This window comes from Leuresthes tenuis, unplaced genomic scaffold (genome assembly GCF_036924035.1).
Source record: "Leuresthes tenuis unplaced genomic scaffold, fLeuTen1.0.hap1 SCAF_21, whole genome shotgun sequence".
In the NCBI taxonomy this organism is placed as follows: Eukaryota; Metazoa; Chordata; class Actinopteri; order Atheriniformes; family Atherinopsidae; genus Leuresthes; species Leuresthes tenuis.
In genome coordinates this window covers 18,653,917-18,672,049 of record NW_027325375.1, presented here as the reverse complement: position 1 = coordinate 18,672,049, position 18,133 = coordinate 18,653,917, and the positions used below count along the sequence as shown (strand labels likewise).

The window sequence follows — 18,133 nt, the reverse complement described above, 5'->3', positions numbered from 1 at the left end:
CAATTTTTATATCTGCTCCACCACATCTCAGAAGAGAGCATTCTTCATTCCATTTATTTGGGCACAAACTCAACCAACTTTAATGGCAAAAGCCTTCTTTTACATCACTGCATAAGTAACAATTATCTAATGTTATAATCTATAATATCATTAATCATTTTCCGCAGTGACTGCCTATACTTTTCACATGTAAAGTATCTCGTGTTCACACTGATGTGCTTTTACCCAAGTAACATTTTAAATGCAGCACTTTTTATTTGCAACAAAGTGCTTCGAAAGTGTGGTATTTCTATTTAAGGATGCAACTATTTCTGAAGTAGATTCAGTCACCACATTCTTTATAACTGTAAAATCGACACCTTTTTGAAGCTTTCTATGCTATTAACCTCCTCAGGCAGACAAATAAGAGTGATTATTAATTAAATTTATTTATTTTTTGGTCATAACAGCTCTGAAAAGAGCAGAGTAATGGTACTAACTTTGCAACACTGAGAAAATTAGTTTTCTCTCCAACCTGTTCTTTTGGCATGTCTGTTTTCAGATTGGATTAATGCCACCTTGTGGTGCTGGGTGACGCTAGCACACAGAGAGTAAGAACCCCGATCACTGATGGACGAATACTACACAGAACGGTTGAATAAATGTATTTATTGTACATTTGTAACCTAAACACAACATTTTTGGTACCACAATTCTTTGAAAAAAACATCTTAAGGAACAGCTTGGAATACAGTGCAATTAGAAAAAAACAGCAGCTATGGGGACTTTTTTTTGTTTTGTTCTGAGAAAAGAAAAAAAAGAGGAATCTTGAAGAGTTTGTTTTACCAAACAGTGGTTGATATAGTCCTACTGGCTCAATCATGTCTTGATATTTACACAAATAACCTCCAGCAAACACATAAGCAACAACTATTTTTTAACCTTTTTTAATGCACTAAAGGTCTCCGATGTAGTTATTTAAGATCATATTTAATTGTCATGTACAGGATACACGAAATTTGTCCTCCGCTTTTAATCCATCCAGGTTGGCACCTGTTGAACACACACATGCACACACACACAGGGTCACACACTCACAGAGACAGATGCCATACAGCCAATCACAGCGCCCGGGGTCATGCGTGTACAATCAACGGTCGAGAGTCTTTCACCAGTTTATTCGACCAACAGCTATAAGACCAAATGCAAGTGAGAGCAGCAGCGTCTTTATGCAGACTTCAGATCCTGGTGCTGCTGTGGGGAAGGATGACAAGAAAGAAAGTCAGAAAACAACGTTGAACTTCTCTGATTGTTTTCTTTACCAGGTTAGCAGGTGACGGTTTTATGCTTTTGGCAAATTTGCTCCCTCAAAAAGACCGATTGATTCGTTCTTATCAACTCTGTGCAGCACATGGAATCCCTGTACGAGTCACAAGAATGCCTGACCCAAATAATGATGTTCTTTTACCCAACGCAGATTAAGCAAAGACAGATAACATTTTCAAAACCTTCCACGTGCATTACACAATAGCAAATACCTGCCCCCCCCCCCCTCTGACCTACAGTCACGTGAAATAGAAAGTGTACCCTCATTTGATTGTAAGGTTTTACATATCAAACATTCACGTGGTCATTATCAAGTCTTAAAAATGGTGTAAACATGACCTCAGGTGAACAAAAACACAACATGTTACACCATAACATTATTGAACTATGCCGGAATGCAGGAGTTTGATCAACTAAGGACACTTTATAATTCAGAAGCTTGTAGAACCGCCTTTGGCAGCAACAACTTGTAGTAATTGTTTCATGTATGATGCTGTCGGTCTCTCACATTATTGTGGAGAATTCTCCCCACTCGTTTTTACAACGTTGCTTTAGTTCATTGAGGTTTTCAGGGATTAGTTTCTGCACAGCTTCAATCAGGTGGAGGACTGGACTTTGACAAGAGCCAGTACCGCACCGTGAATCTTTTTCAATCATTGTGTTTTCCTGTTGCAAGACCCATTTCCACCAAGCTTTAGGTGTCAGATAGATGGCCTCACATTTGTGGTATACTTGTGGGATACTTTGGTATATAGAGTTCATGGTGGACTTAATGACTGTGAGATGCCGAGGTCCTGTGGCTGCAAAATAAGCTCAAATCATTCACCATTCTGCTGGACAGTTGGTATGAGGTGTTTGTGCTGATGTGCTGTGTTGGGTTTTCACTAAAAGTGGCGCCATGTATTATGACCAAACATCTGCACTTTGGTCTCATATGTCCAAAAAACATTGTTTCAGAAGTCTTGTGGTTTGTTCAGATGCAACTTTACAAACCTGAGCCTAGCTGCCATGTTCTTTTTAAAGAGAAGAGGCTTTCTCCTGGGAACAGTTCCAAACAAGCCAGTGTTTTTTTAATTGTACTGTATTTAACTTTAACTTTTAACATGCGAACTGAGGCCTCTAGAGTCTGGAGATGTAGCTCTTGAATAATTTGTAATTTGTCTGAGCATTGTATGTTCTGAATTTGGCGTGAACTTCTTGGGACGTCTACTCTCGGAAAGATTGGAAAATCTCTTGAACGTTTTCCACATGTGAATAAGCTTTCTTACAGAAGAATGAATGGATTCCAAATGGTTTGGAAGTGACCTCTTGGCTTTTTGTCTGATGACCAATGACATGGCATAATATGTCACGCGCCGCTGTTCTTCTGAAGTTGCATTTCCCAAATTTCCCTAACACCAGACCAAATAAAGAAAAAAGGAACTGTGCTGTGTTTATGTGTGCTGTAGCCTACTTGTGTAACAAATAACAACTTGTTACACACTGTATTTTGTCTGCTTAGCTAGGCTTCTATTGGTTGATATACATTTCCTCTTAAAAGGAAAATTTATGTGCCAAGTCATAAAACACTGAGATATCGAGCTGTTTGCTAATGATCTTTTATCAGATACAAAGAGTTACTTATAAGCAAATGTCTGCGTTCATTTCCTCTTGTATTACCTTTGCCATTAGTACACTATTTTGTCTGTGCAATGCCCTTTAGACTGTAAATAAGACAAAATGTTTTAGAAATAATACTGTGTTCACGTTTGAAAAATGAATCAATGCAGAGACAATGTTAAGGTGCAAAAGCATGTTTCATACAGCAACACGGCATTGTCGTTTTTTTAACCCATGCTCTGCACTGTTGGCTGTTTTGTGAATTATTTTGTGAATATCATGCTGAAGAAATGGACTTTACCGTGTGAAGACATATCTGAAATTGAAAAGGACAAACAAAAGTGGGGCGTTAGAAGCGTCTTGTTTAACAGATCTGGAATGACTGCATGCTTAATAAGTGACAAGCAAGGAATATTCCTCAAACACACACCTTCGATGGTGAACGTGGTCTCCATCCCCGCATGGATGTGGTCGGTCACGTGACAATGAAGTAACCAAGTCCCAGGGTTACCAGCCACCATTTCCACAGTCTGGAAAGTCCCGGGGAACAGATCAAAGACATCTGCACGGTGCACACGGTCCGTCTTTAACATGCACACACACACAGTTTGTACAGTTGAAAAAGGGAAACAAAAAGAGGAAATGAGAAAAAGCAATCTCAGCTGAGGAAGTTCCTTTGAGAGCACATAGATTTTTCAAGAGTGACTGCAAACAGACCTTGTAGGTGAAAGTCTCAGCGTGGAAGTGAACAGTGTGCATGTCCACTTCGTTGCCCATGCCCAGAAGATACCAGTCAACTTTCTGGCCTTGCGTCATCACCAGACCATGGAGGTTACCATACAGTTTACCATTTATCCCTGCAATAGGCAATATAAACACACAGTTTTTTTAGTACATTGTTTGATCTATACTTCTGAGGATGGGTTAGGTGTTTTACAACCCTGTTCAAAAGAAAGTGTGACCATGTGTGAAACGTAAATAATGAATGAATGATTAGGAAAATATCTCAAATCCATTTTCAATTGAAATGATGAAAAAAAAAAGCAACATATCAAATCTTGAGTGACAAATTTTTTTTCAACGCTTACTATAAAAGTCCCATTGTTGCTTCATATGAGATTTCAGTCTCCTTTGTCATTCTTTTTTGTTTTCAATTATGTACCACATCTTTCCAGAGGGTGGCAGGTCTGGACTGGATTGGAGGCTGGCCAGTTTAGCCCCTGTACTGATTTTCTTCAGAGCCAAGCCGTTTACAGAATGTAGTTTGGCATTGTATTGCTGAAAAATGAAACTCTAATGCACCCTGATACTGTCATGGGATGGCTACGAAACTGAACAGAAAAATTGAGTCATCAGACCACAGTACCATCTTCTACTGCCTCTCCAGCGTATTCATTCGTTTGATTTTTTTTCTTTGCATCATAAATTTAACTTGTGGATGTAGGGTCCCGCAGGTAATGACTTTCATGAGCCTGTTAAATGATTTTCATCACACCATCAAGACTGTTTTCCTTTTATTTAAAACAGAAAATTTAAATCAACCTACATATTATTTTGTCATAGATGATTAAATCTCCAATTTCTTCAAAATTCCACAACAAGAAATGTCATCCAAAGTGACTGAACTATTTGCCAACTCTTTTCAAAGAGCTCTGAAGGACTTTGAAGGTCCTTTTTATACTCAGTGCTGTTTCTGACCTGCTCCCAGTAAATTTCATTAGTTGTGAGATGTCCCATGGGGTGCTTTTTAAAAAAGAAATTACACAGCCTTTCCGTTATTTTGTTGCTGCTCTCCAAACTATTTTGAAATGTGTTTCTTCTGTTAAGTTCAACATGAACACATGTATTTAAAAAAATAAAAAAATAAAAAAAATCAGTTTATTCTGTTTTGTTATATACATTTTACACACAGTCCAATTTCTTGTAAAGGTAATTCTATTTTATGTTTTAGTCTATTCTTTTTTCTCTCTGGTTGCAAGATATTTCTATTTGCATGTAGAAAATAGAGCTTTAGTTTAAAAGTACCAATAGTTATTTTGGTAGTTTTGTACAAGCTGGGTTTCCATTCACTAGCAAAGCAAAGCTGAGGCGATCTTTTGAAATGCAGAAAAAAAGAAGAGGTGCGAAGCAGTAAATCAATAAATATCAGTAAATCTCATCTTTAATCCCTTTTGTGGATAAGGTGGCTCACCTCACTGTTTATCACACTCCTTGTTCCTCTTACCATGCATCAGGTTACTCTCCTCAAAGTCTTCATCAGGCGAAAAGGTTTCATGATCAACGCCAAGGTATGTTTTGATGTTGTCGTTCAGGTACCAGGACTGGTTTTCATCATAAACCATAAAGAGCAGAGCAAACTCCCTGGCTATGTCCATCCTCTGTCTTTCGGGCCCGTTACCATGCTTCAGGGTTCCAGGCCTGCATATTACCAGAGGCCCCAGAAGACCACTGTACAGATCCTGAACATAACACATGGATCTGATCTGTCACAAATGTTTCAGCTACTATTTAAGCATGCAGTTTAATCTGTAGGTGATGTGCTTCAATGTGATTTTTACCACATGCATGGAACACATACCTTGATAAAGTCAACGGTGGAATAGTAGGCATAGGAGATGCAGTTAGGATCTGAAACCCCAGGACCAGAGCTTTCAGGAATATCCCATGTCAATTCAAGGATGTGACCTGAAGGTGAAAAAAAGATACCAAGTATAAAACTGTGCTGCTCCCAAGAAATGTTTTGGATCTTCATAATCAGAAAAAAAACAACAGTTTGAGCTTTGTTTTTTGCAGTCAACTGTGATTCTCACCAGGTTTGACGGGAACGTGTGCGCCACTGGCTTTAACTCCATGCGCTCTAATGGAGTATGGTCGACTGGCTTTGTTCTTGAATGTGATCACTATCTGTTCGCCCACCTCTCCTTTGATTATTGGCCCTATGGGCGGAAAAAGAATCCATGTCATCCTCAGTCTTTGGCAAAAACAACATAAAGAGCAGCTAAGCTTACCCAGAATGCCCAAGTGTTGCTCGTTATAGTGTCGTTTCTTCTGAACTTTGAAGGTTTCATCTGTGTATTCTCTATACACCACTTTCTTATAGCGGGAGCCAATCCTGTTCTCCCCTTTACCCACAAATATATTGCCTGGACTGGGAGACATGTACCAATTTGCTTTGGTTAACAAACAGTAATAAGCAACACCTCTAATCACGGGCTCAGACTCCAACACCAAAATACATCATCCCACAATCATCTCACTCACACACCTGTCCTCTGCCGTGGTATGGTGTTTCTCCAGCTCCCAGTCTCTGTCAGGTGAGTAGTCCCACTCTATTTCCTCAGCACTGATAAAATATTGCACAATCTTTCTTGGTATACTGCGTGCGGGCTTGAGTTTTATTCCTGGGCAGAGGTTCACTCGGTATAGCTGCCTCATGCCGGCTGAGTAGTGATCTGTTGTTCTGCAGCTCACCTCGTACACACCTGCGAGAAGCACGTAACAAGGTTATGGATATGGATGCATGAACAGCACGTTTCTTTGGTTTATATCTTGGTGATCTTAAATCTCTCTGAGCAGGCTAAAGTGTTATTTTTATGGGAGGGTTAAAGATAATATCTCATGTTTTTCAAATCACTCGTCATCATTGAGAAAAGCACCTGCCAAATGAGTGTAATGTTATGTGAATAATACGGAAAATGCCATCTAAAACACATTTTACAAACACTTTCAATGCCCACAGTGTGTATTTACAGCATGCCATCATTATGCATTCACAAGGCTTTATAAATGTCTATAAATCTTTGCGATCAGATATGGTCCAAACAATAAAGACATGAAACACTTTCACTTTTGCATGTAGTTTTGAAGAACAGCGCAAGGTAAACTCATAAAACATCATGTCTCCCTCGTTGCAAACATAATGAATGATGACTGTCACCTTGCTGGATTCATCTCTATTGTATTATCTTCATTAAGTGACTTTCTGGTTTGTGAAACATCTGAAATAGTGAGACAGAGACAGTACGGCCAGAGGGGCTCTTAACATCAAGACAAGTCACCAGTTTTCTGTAAAGTGACTAATCGGGTAACTAATAGAATTAGCTGTGCTGATATAAACTAACTTAAACTAACTTAAATAAACTAAACTTATATAAATGAAAAAAGAGGCCCGGAGATGCTTCTGCGTCATTCATTGTGGCATTTCCCTTGACAGGAAGGAAGGCCCCCTTCTAAATCTGCAAAGGATAAATCCACTTGTCATACAGAATCTGCAGCATGGATAATCAGTGGGTCTTTTTTTTAAGTGGCAGCGCTGTGTGTTTGCGAATAAATGCACATCAAGAGTGATAGGACTGACCGTGATATTTTGGCTGCATGAAAACAGATGCAGTGGTGTGAGGGAAAAGGCTGACAGTATCACGCGTTGTGCTTTGTTTCTTGAAGGTATTTCCCTCGAAATAGGCACCATGGATGTCTGCTTCAGTCCCAAGCCCATAGGTGTACCACATAACTTTGTCTCCAGCACACATTTCCAGCCCCTGTAGGTTCCCATACATGCGTCCGTTTACAGCTGAAATGACAGGGATAATTTTGTCAGAGAAATACACACTTTAGACTTAAATATGAAATATGGTATGTTTGTAACAATCTTTAGCAATACAATTCTATTCAAACCTAATTCAGACATTGAGTTAGAACTATACATCTTTTGTCAAACACACTGATTACCATGCATCTTATTGCTCTCCTCAAAGTCCTCATTGTCTTCAACTGTCTCACCAGTGCCAAACTTCTCAATATTCTTCTCCAAATACCAGCTCAAATTTTCATCCATGACGGAGAAAAGCAAGAAGAACTCCTTATCCACGCCCTTCTGTTAAAACAATCAGAAAGAAACTATCCAGGGAACAGCTCTGAGATGCAGACCAGGGTTTACAGAATGCAGTTAGTTATATACTGTTGTCACTGTTATTAGGCCTGAAACAGCAACTATAACTTGGGGCTTATTTGACAAGGGAGACAACGTACATTCCGTGCTTAAAGGTCCTTTAAATGTGAGAACTTTCCTTTAAAACACAGTATTTATTTGGAATCTTGAGCATGGCTGCTAGAAAGGCAATAACAAGAAGATGGCTTAAACCAGCCACACCAGCCATAGAAAACTAGTATGATATTATTTATGACATTTTTATAATGGGAAAAAAATCACCTTCTCCATAAGACTACAAAAAAGCAAATTTGAGGAAACATGGGAGCAGTGGAGTAGGTACATTTCCTCGAAAAGCTTCTCTTTTGTTTAAATTGTTTGCTTTTCCATGTTAAAGCATGCGTGTGAACAGTTAATAAAACATCACCTGGGTTCCGTTCTCTCCTAGCGCTCCTCTTTTGCACACAAGCAGAGGTCCAACCAATCCAGAGTTTGTGTCTCTGGCAGGATCGGTGGCAGAGTAGTACAGGTACGGGATACAGGGAGAATCAGATGAAGAAGGGCCCTCCAGCACCTGCCAGGTGTAAGTGAAATTCTCACCTGGGCCAACATGGGAGCCTGGTTTGTTAACACCTACAGTATTGCATACAAAGGATTAAAAAAAAGAAAAAAACAGCCTGCTACATCTCAACATGTGCACAGACTACATCATTTCAGTTTTTTACTTTTCTTTTACCTTATACTACTCAAAAGCTTAGACATAGTAGTACAAAAATGGACATATTGCCCTTTATTGTTGGCCAGCTGAAAATAACAAGTAATGTATCTGACTTCTGACTTGGTGTCCAACCTACAAATATATTTTAAAAATTGACCTCCTATCTTACTTAGGTATGAGCATGTAACTGCTACAGGGTCTCCCAAAGGGAATGACGCTGTGAAAACGATAAACTCTGATGTAACTTTCAAAGCAAAGCGAGTGAAAATGCATACACATAAACTTCTTATAAAGAAAGCCTCCTGACAAAACACTAAACCTGCTATAAATGGTGTCAGGATTAGTTCAGATCAGTACTCCTAATGTCAAATTATGCTTAATGAGTTCTGGATGAGAGCTGTTACAAATATAAACAGTGATGTAAAGGTGCCAAATTGAGCCAAAATGCCATTTTTTATGCCTAGTATGTCTTTTTTGTTAGATTAATGATATACTGGTAGTCTGTCAAGAGGTGTCCCATGCCTCTCACCCTATGACAGTTGGAACAGACTCCAGTCCCCATGATCAGAACAGGATGAAGTGAGTAGATGGAGAAGCATTAGGATATGAACCAGTAATCTTCAGGCCACCAGTCTGATTTGCTCAAATCTGGGGTTAATAACTAATCAAGTTTTCGAAAGCATCATCTCTATCAGTATGCCACAAAATAACAGGCTAAAATCAGCACTGCATGGCAATGTAACAGACTGCTTCCTAACCATCCTCGTAGCTGCTTCCCTGGAAGTGTTTGTCATAGTGAAGGCCGTGTGGCTGGATACTGTAGTTTCTGTCAGCCTTATTCATGAATGTCACTCTGAGAATGTCTCCCTCCTCCGCCCTCAGGACTGGACCTGGACACCAGCGGAAGAACATTGTAATCAGATAAGAGATGTGGGATTTCCTCCTTGGTTTGGAACTTGGTGAAAAGAAGGGAAGCGTTACCCAACATTCCAAGGTGTTCAAGATTGGGTGGTGTTGATTTTAAAGTGGAGAAGGTATTGTCTGTGTACTCTTTGTATATCGCTTTCAAGTAGCGACCTCCAATCCTTCCACCGTCTCTGCCAAAAAATACCTCTGGTGCACTATGAAAGAAGAAGAGCGGGGTTGTGGGAGGACAAAGAAAACAAAGGAGCAAAGCTGGTTTAAGTGAAGAAACTGTGTGGGATTTCTTTGTAAGGGAAAACTGAAAAGAAGGAAAAAAATCTACAAGACAAGGGGGTTTTAGTGTCTCACGTCAGAGAGCAATGACAATAGCACACAATAACAACCAATCCACTGCATCATTATCCACAATGTTTAGACACAGAAAACCACTGGAATGACCAGCTTACATGAAATCAGCCCCGTCTAGAGGCCATAAACACAGACAGAGAGCTAGGCTTGAAAGGTTAGGCACAGTGACAGTCGAAAAGACCAGATTATGCATCAGAACAACAAAGCAGCTGGATCTGGCACAATCGTTTACTTGGGTTTCGAATTACAGTGAGCTAAACGACGACCGTTAACACTCCGTAGTATGCCACTGATGTCACATGTCTGCCCACCTGTCAGCTTCAATAAGGGATGCATTGTTTATCATATCCTTTTCTGAGGGAGCATAGCTCCACAGGACTTTCTCTGCTGCCAGGTAGAAATTCCTCACAACACCACTCATCGCTGTGGAGCCGGCACCACTGCCACATGACTTCACTTCATAGAAGGCCTGCATCCCAGCTGAAAAAAAAAAGAAGACACACAAGCACAAAATACAAGTTACATATTTAAAAAAAGCTGATGAATGTACGAAATCTGCTATCAGTCATGATATACAGTGGCTAAAAATGAGACTAAAGTCTAAAGGGTCAGATTTAATGGTCCATAGGGTTTAGTTTACACGGTCAACTTGCTTATTTTCAAAAAGCTGTAAGGCGAAAGAAAATCCGGAATATAAACAATCATAAACTACGTGGTTTATTGGGTAAACAGAGTTATAAAAGTACCATATATGATATGAAATGATTTTATGTCTGTTGGGCAAGTATAGCTCGTTCAGCTAAAAGTTCAATAGACTTCAGAGAGTGTTAAATAACTACACGCCCTGATGTCAAAGTGATTGTGGTGGGTAAAGAGAATTCTAAAACACTGATATCCTATATGATACTTCAAGTGTAATTATTATTTATGTATGTTGAGCAAATCTGGCTCATTCAGCTATAAGTTAAATGGACTTTAGACAGTATTATTTTCATATCTTGTCATGTTTGTAATAGAGCCACACACCCTGCTCTGAGAGTGCTTGTAATTAGTCAATACAGTTAGAAAACATTAATATCACACACAGTACTTCAAGTGTTAGTTTAATTTATGTATGTTGAGCACATTCAGCTATATGTTCAATGGACTTTGGACAGTATGAAATACAAACCCTGGCTTGTTTATAGTAGAACAACACACCCTACTGAGGGAGTGACAGTGAACAAAAGTACCCCCTAGAAACGCATTCTCCCCTGTCAGCAACTCTTCATAGCTAGTTAGAGAGGTCAGAGGTTAAATCAGAGGTTAAAGGTCAGGTGTCTTACCCTGCAAGTGGTCATTAACCTGGCAGGTCAAAAGCCACTTTCCTGATACTTTCGGGACCATCTCGGCTGTAGCAAACGTGGCCGGGAACAGGCTGAGGGTGTCTGTGCGGTGGCCGCGGTCCAAAAGTGTATTCCCATGGAAAAAGGCAGAGTGGATGTCTACCTCATTACCCATGCCAAACAAATGCCAGGCTACTGCACGGTGCTGGCATAGCTCGATTCCAGGCAGATTACCATATGTATACCCATTAATAGCTGTCACACAGAGAAAAACACAGACAGATGAATTAAAACAGCATGTATATACTTGTTTCAGAACTGACACAGACACCTGATGTATGTGGCAAAAAACTAATTTCACAATGAATACTACAGTTCTGGGAAAGAAATATATGCAACTGTGTGAGAAAGCACTTGAGGAAAAACTCAAACTCACCATGCATCAAGTTTGACTCCTCAAACTCTGGGTCATCCATGTTGACCTTTGCTGGATCAGAGCAGTTCTGAATGTTGTCGTCAAGATACCAGCTCAGGTTTTCATCCACCACATTGAACATCAAGAAGACGTCCTGGTCCACGTCGTGGCGGGCGGACTCTGACTTTGACAGAGCTTGTTCATTATCTTCTTTCAAGATTCCTGTACCAAAAAAGAGGAGGAAAAATGGGTGGTTTCCAGCCACTTTTGCTTTCATTGTGAGGTTTCTTTGGTAGTTTTTCAACATAGTCATTAAGGATTTAATATTAAGGTAGTGGCTTACTTTTTTTTTCATTATTGGTTTAAATAAAGAATAAGCTGCTGACACTATGATTATACAAATAAACGTGTGCTGTCTTGATTTGGAATACAATAGATACAAGGAGCTAAGCTGTTCAATCAGATGATTTTGGTCAGGTCTTATTACCTTTTTTGCATGTTAGTAACGCTCCAATAAGTCCGGAGGCGATGTCCTTGGGTGCGTCTAAATGGGAGTGGTAGACCCAGGTCAGACAATTGGCATCATCATCAGTGGGAGCAAATTCTGGTTTGACTTCCCAGCGGTAAGTGTAGCTGCCTCCTGGAGGAACCGAGTCATCCCGCTTCAAGTTGTTTGAAGTTCCATCCGGATAGAGAGCCCCTAGCACACAAACACACAATGTTTATATTGAGATTATACTGTTTCCTATTAAGCTTAGACAGCAGCTGACCTTTTTTAATTCAATTTATTTTTACTTAACTTCATGCTAGTAAAATACTAATAACTTTCAGGAGTGATTGGAAAGATTATAGCATTATGACGTCCCTCAAGAGAAGCTTTTTGGACCTGCGTCTGCAAGCTCTTCCACTTCTGTTTTTTAAGCTCTTTGAATTGCAGAAGTAATTTCTGCAATGCAAGATTTTAGCTCTCAGATGTGAGAAGTGCCTTTTCAATGGGATTCAGGTCAGGACTCTGGACATCTGGCCAGTTTAAAACAGTACATTTGTTCCTTTATTTTTCTTTTTAACCAATCTTTTGTGGTGTTGTTCGTGTGCTTTGTGCAATTGTCCCTCCGTAAGAGCCAAGAACTTTGCCCCAAACTTTCTTTTCTGACACAGTTTTTTTTTTTTTTATATTCACTGCTTTCAATACCAGAATCAGCAGAACAACCCCATAGCATCATAGAACCCCCATCGTGTTTCACTGTAGGGAGAACAATATTTTCCTTGAGGGCTTTATTATGATTATGGAGCCTACAAATAGCATGATGGACCCAATGCAGCAAGCCAAAACAACAGGAACCTATCCTGTGAAAACAATAGATTTGTGGATTTTGGGGAACCTGCATTATATTCTTGCATTCTTAGGGTCTTTGATAATAGCTTTCCTGATGCTCTAAGGGGAGTTTGCATGTTCTCCCTGTGTATGCGTGGGTTCTCCTCCAGGTTCCTCCCACCGCTCAAAAACACGCATGTTAGGTTAATTGGTGACTCTAAATTGTCCCTAGGAGTGAGTGTGTGTGGTTGTTTGTCTCGTTTGTCTCTGTTTAACCCTGTGATGGACTGCCGATCTGTCCAGGGTGTACCCTGGGGTGTAAATGAATGGATGATACTCTAAGGCAGCTCTCTTTTATTCACCATTGTAAAATGACTGAGCATCCTTTCATATGGAATTTCAGGTCACACTGACACTGCTAAATAAGCACAGGTAAGTTTTATGTTTTATTTTGTTTCATGAACTAATTCTAATTAATCAAAGTGTTAATGACTGTGTCCAGAGTACATTTTATATCTATGTCTTCTTTCTCTTTATTCAGCCCTTTTTGTTGTTGTCGACCTTCAATAATTGAATTACCAGATTTGCTTAGTTTGAGAATTTGCTTAGAATGTGAATAAAGAATTGTCAGATAACCTTTACACAGATCTTTTTTGTTCCAACTGTTATCATTCACATGATTCCTCCTCTTTCCTTCCTCTTTTCCAACATGTCATTCTTACTGCCCAAACTGCTGTATATACAAGCCTGCTGTGACATAACAGAAATGCTCTGTAAATATCTGTAGAAATATTAACATTAAACCAATAAAGCAAGAAAGGAATAATCTGTTTTGAGAGAGGAAAAAAGGTATTTGTATCAGTTTCTGAAAAGGCTGTGAAATTCCTCAGGCAGGATGGGTTGCATAACAAAAAAGCTGCAAAGGTTGGAACACTTATGATCTATTCAACGGTATATTGCACACAAAAGCTAGTGACTTAACTGTGGTGTTACTGGCTCTCACTCAGTGGTCGGTGGTACAGACTTCTGCCCACTGAGATCTTGGACAGGGGCCAATAAGTGGAGAAAAAGGATGAATGTGCACCTCCCACCACTGAGTGTCACTTACTTATACTGTTTGCCAATGTTACTTGAGCAAAGGTCTTCAAATCACATTCTTTCTGGATTCAGCCTGCTAGTTTATTGTTATCAGATATACATCACATATATATAAACAATAATCTTAAATGATTACAACTAATGATAATGTCTTGTTATTTTGGAAAACATCTCGTTTTCTGGCCAACTATGCCACAACATTATCAGAAAAAATGCTTTAGAAGAGAAGTGTTTCGTCTGCATGTTCTCAGCATGTTTTCATCGTGCATACATGGGTTCGTTCCAGATTGTATGCATGTGAGGTTAACAGGTGATTCTAAATTGAGTGAGAGGGAGTGTGCATAGTTGGTCGTCTCATGTGTCTTTGTGTTGGCCCTGCGATGAATTGCCAACTTGTCCAGGGTGTATCCTGGCTTTCGCTCAATGGCAACTCGGGTAGTGTCTACTGTTCATTATGAGATACTTTACCTTCTGCATCCTTCTCATAGAAAACGCCATGGGGATGCATGGTGTAGTTTCTGGTCGCAAAGTTCTTTAGGTGGACTAAAATCACCTCCTCAACCTCAGCACGCAGAATGGGTCCCAGAAAGCCCAGCCATTCAGGTCGGGGAGCCAGACGGCTGTAAGAGGCATCTGTATACTGCCGGAACACAGCCTTCTTATAAACACTGCCGATGCGGTTAGGCCCTCTTTTCAGGAAAATATGAGCATGCCTGTGATATATACAATCAAAGCAAAGAAAGACAAAAATTACAGAAATGGTGGCAGAAGTATGATCATGAGATAGACTTTTGGAATTTCCTTAGGAAATCCTCTGTTTGATAAGTTTTGTAACATTCCATCGCATAGGATAAATGACATGCAGTTGTGTCAGTATTTTAAAAGGCTTCACTATTGCAACACAGTAAAACTTCAGAAAATGTTATGAGATTATCCAATTGTGATTACTGTCTTGCAGACTAAATTTCATGTGGTAGGTAACAAATTCTTTCAATGTGCATGCAATTCTGCGCCACTAACAGTATCTTTTTACAGCTCTAACAATTAGACGTGTCATTGTTGTGATTACATGTTTTTCAAGGTTAATGAGCTGTTGCTGAACATGTACATTGCCACTGTATATGTAGTTCACGACTAAAGAAAGAGGAAGGATGAGCACTTGATGGCTCCTGCTGATTTTCTTCCATTGGTTCCCATTTAAAATGTCAAACTGAAGCAAATTTTGGTTTTGAACTGTGACATTCGAAAGCATCGCCCCTTTCTTTAAAGGCCAGAGTAGGGATAATCATGGCAAGATGGTTAATCCATTGCTAGGTTGCAATCTACTGTGCATGGCCTTGTTAATATGATGCTGTGCTGCTGTTTTAAACAGGTACAAACAGACAACGTGACATCCAAACAAGATAAAAATACAGGTAGCCTGGCTGAGTCATTCAGGAAGGTCCAGTATTGCGCAAGGATACAACAGCCTGGTTTCACTCGTTAAGGTTTTAAACTCATTAATCTGTCGAGTGGAACATGATACTAAAGTGAGATACTGGAACCTTGAACAAATACATGTTTGCAAATTCGAACACCTTTCCAAAGCACATCACAACATATCCAGCTGTCCCCTTTAAACACAGTTTCTTCTAAGAAATGAATGACGAACTGTGCTTTCTACAGAGATGAGAGCATCGCTGTGAACTTAATGAAACGCAGGTAAAGGCTGTCAGGTACCTTACAAATGAAGACAGGAAGATAAAACGTGTTTGCTTTGGACACTCGACAGCACAGAAACCGCAAATACATTAATTCAGAAAGACTCAGAAAATGTACCACTGACATGTTCTCACGTCCTTCTGTTTATTGTTTCATTTTAAAGAAACGTCTCACTGAACTCTGTCTTTCTTGTTCTGTTGAATGGGAAGCTCGTGGGAGAGCTTCTTCATCGTGATAGAAGACATCTGCCATAAGAGCAAACCGTTAAAAGCCGCCACACCCTGATAAAATGTTGCAACCACCACATTAAAACTAGTTTGACTTCTCTCAACTAATATTTGATAGACAATTTCTTATAGAAAGTAAATTTCTCCTAGAATAGTTTACATTTTCAACATGCACATCAACGCCCTTTGCATGGTTTCGATTCTACACGATCGAATGATTGGGTGATGGCAGCATGCCACATAAAAGTTTATACATTTTCCCAAGTAAATGAACAGAGCGTGACTTTATCACAACTCACTCGTCGTTTTCGATTGCTTTGCCGTTAAGCAGGTTTTTTCCACTTGGTGCGTAGTCCCAGAAGTCCTCAATGATCCCCACGTAGTAAACTCTCTCCCTGCTGCGCTTTTCTTCCGCGCCGGACGAGAGAGCAAACAGCAAACAACTCACAAACAGCCCAAAAGTCAGTGCCATGTTCGGATGCTCGCTCTGGGACAGGACGGGGCCGCGGTTCAGTGGGTCTGGGCACAGAAGACAGGCGCAAACTTCCGCGGGCTGAATGTAAGCGCGTTTGGAGAGCAGCACTTACGAAACTGCGAATGACAACAGTTAGTCTATTCAGCCACAGGGCACCGACCATGACCGCCTCCAGTGGTACCAGATGGGCAGGGACAATAACCACTCCTGCTCTCGCATCAATTATACTTTGATGTAATTGAAGCTGCCTGAGGGGAAATTAAGATAATCGATCTACTTATGCCAAAATGCAAACTCAAGCACCTATGGGTGCTCAAATTTGGCTGTCTTTTTTCCAGAGACGGTGATTAAGTACATCAGCTGGTTTCACTCTCTATCTCTCTCTTTTTGTGTGTGTGCTCTTGTGCTTGTGTGTGTGTGTGCGTGTGCGTGCGTGTGTGTGCGTGTGTGTGTGTGTGTGTGTGTGTGGGGGGGGGGGGGGGTGAAAGAGAGAGACAGAATTTGAATATGAGGCTCCAAACTAGAGATTAACTGATGGACTCTCAACGTTTTTGGACCACTTTCTGTCTGACTTTCTAAAAAGTTGCAGCCGCTTACAGTGTTTAATAAGAGACTTGCAGATGGTTTATAGATCATCCATTTAGATTATGACAAGCAATTTCCATTAAAACTGACTGTGTGGGCAAAATTAATGAAGAAAAACGTTTAGGTTTAAAAAAAAAAATCATAAGCAAAATAGCCTATCTTTTAATGAATTACAAGTTAAAGATTAATGTTGAATATTTAATTGCATCATGAAAAAAGTCCTCAGTCACAGCTAACAAAATGACACTTAAACATGAAGTACACAGCACTGCACCATAATCAAAGGTTATTTGATTATTGTGATGAATCTGAAAATTCTTGCCTTTTGCAACTTCATAATTGTACAGTACTGGGTGCTTGTGTTTCAGTGCATATTAGTCATGAAGATTAGGGTGACTGAGATTAAGATAGACCCAGGAATCATAGCAGCCTCCAATGCAGACACTTGGCTGAGGAAGGACATAGCAAAAGATAACACTTTTAATGTCACTTTTCACCAGGTCTTTGACTGTAAGATGTAAACAAAAATTGTTGTTTTGGAAACTTCAGTGTGTGCCCTGCATCACAGATGGGTCTCTTACGTTAATGCTTGTACTGTCAATAAAGCCTGAGATTCATGGCAAAATCATACCAGTGATTACTGTTTAATGCTTTAATTGCTGTTTAATGTTCAATGCTGTTTAAATAACATGATAATGTTGAACCAGTGAAGCCTTATAAAGCCAGCATTAACTGATACAATTTCAATTCAGAAGGTCATGCTGACACCTGCTGATCAAGTCTAAGCATGACAACATGTTTTTGTATAGATAAGACATTAATGAGGGCATGTCACCACTTGTTTGTGATAGTGAGTATGATCCACATTTTTATTTTTTTTTAAACTTAGGTTATAGATGATCAGGTCCTTACACATGCCAGGCCCTGTAGTCAACCTAATGTTCTGTTGTGGATCTACTGGTCATCTGAGGTCTAGTCAGTCAGTTCAGGAGTTGATTGTGTTGTCTTTTGTCTTAATTTGCACCACGTTAAGTGTTTAAAGGTTACCTGACCTTTAATATAGCCTATTTTCAGTCAGGCCTCAGCCTTGTTATTCTAAAACAGCGGCGTAATCAAACGGCCATGCTGCTCAAAACTTTGTGAGCCGAGTGTTGAATAGTTCTTAAATTAT

General features: G+C 39.8%; 1 protein-coding gene across 2 annotated transcripts; it reads right to left on the bottom strand.

The window, feature by feature from the left end:
• Positions 1-628: 628 nt before the first annotated feature.
• Positions 629-16,442, bottom strand: hephl1b (hephaestin-like 1b). Of its 2 annotated transcripts, none has more exons than XM_072374560.1 (20): positions 16,202-16,442; positions 14,443-14,687; positions 12,049-12,261; positions 11,583-11,783; positions 11,147-11,401; positions 10,133-10,301; positions 9,531-9,670; positions 9,308-9,439; positions 8,259-8,464; positions 7,633-7,774; positions 7,262-7,474; positions 6,170-6,386; positions 5,913-6,052; positions 5,715-5,840; positions 5,483-5,589; positions 5,129-5,363; positions 3,622-3,761; positions 3,335-3,488; positions 3,206-3,220; positions 629-1,230 (listed from the first exon to the last, which is right to left on the bottom strand). In XM_072374560.1, exons 1-20 carry the CDS (start codon positions 16,372-16,374, stop codon positions 1,148-1,150), a joined length of 3,306 nt encoding a protein of 1,101 aa, XP_072230661.1. In that variant the 5' UTR covers positions 16,375-16,442; the 3' UTR covers positions 629-1,147. The 2 variants fall into 2 exon arrangements, with proteins under 2 accessions (XP_072230661.1, XP_072230662.1); XM_072374561.1 differs by having other exon boundaries at positions 7,633-7,777; positions 16,202-16,441.
• Positions 16,443-18,133: the final 1,691 nt, after the last annotated feature.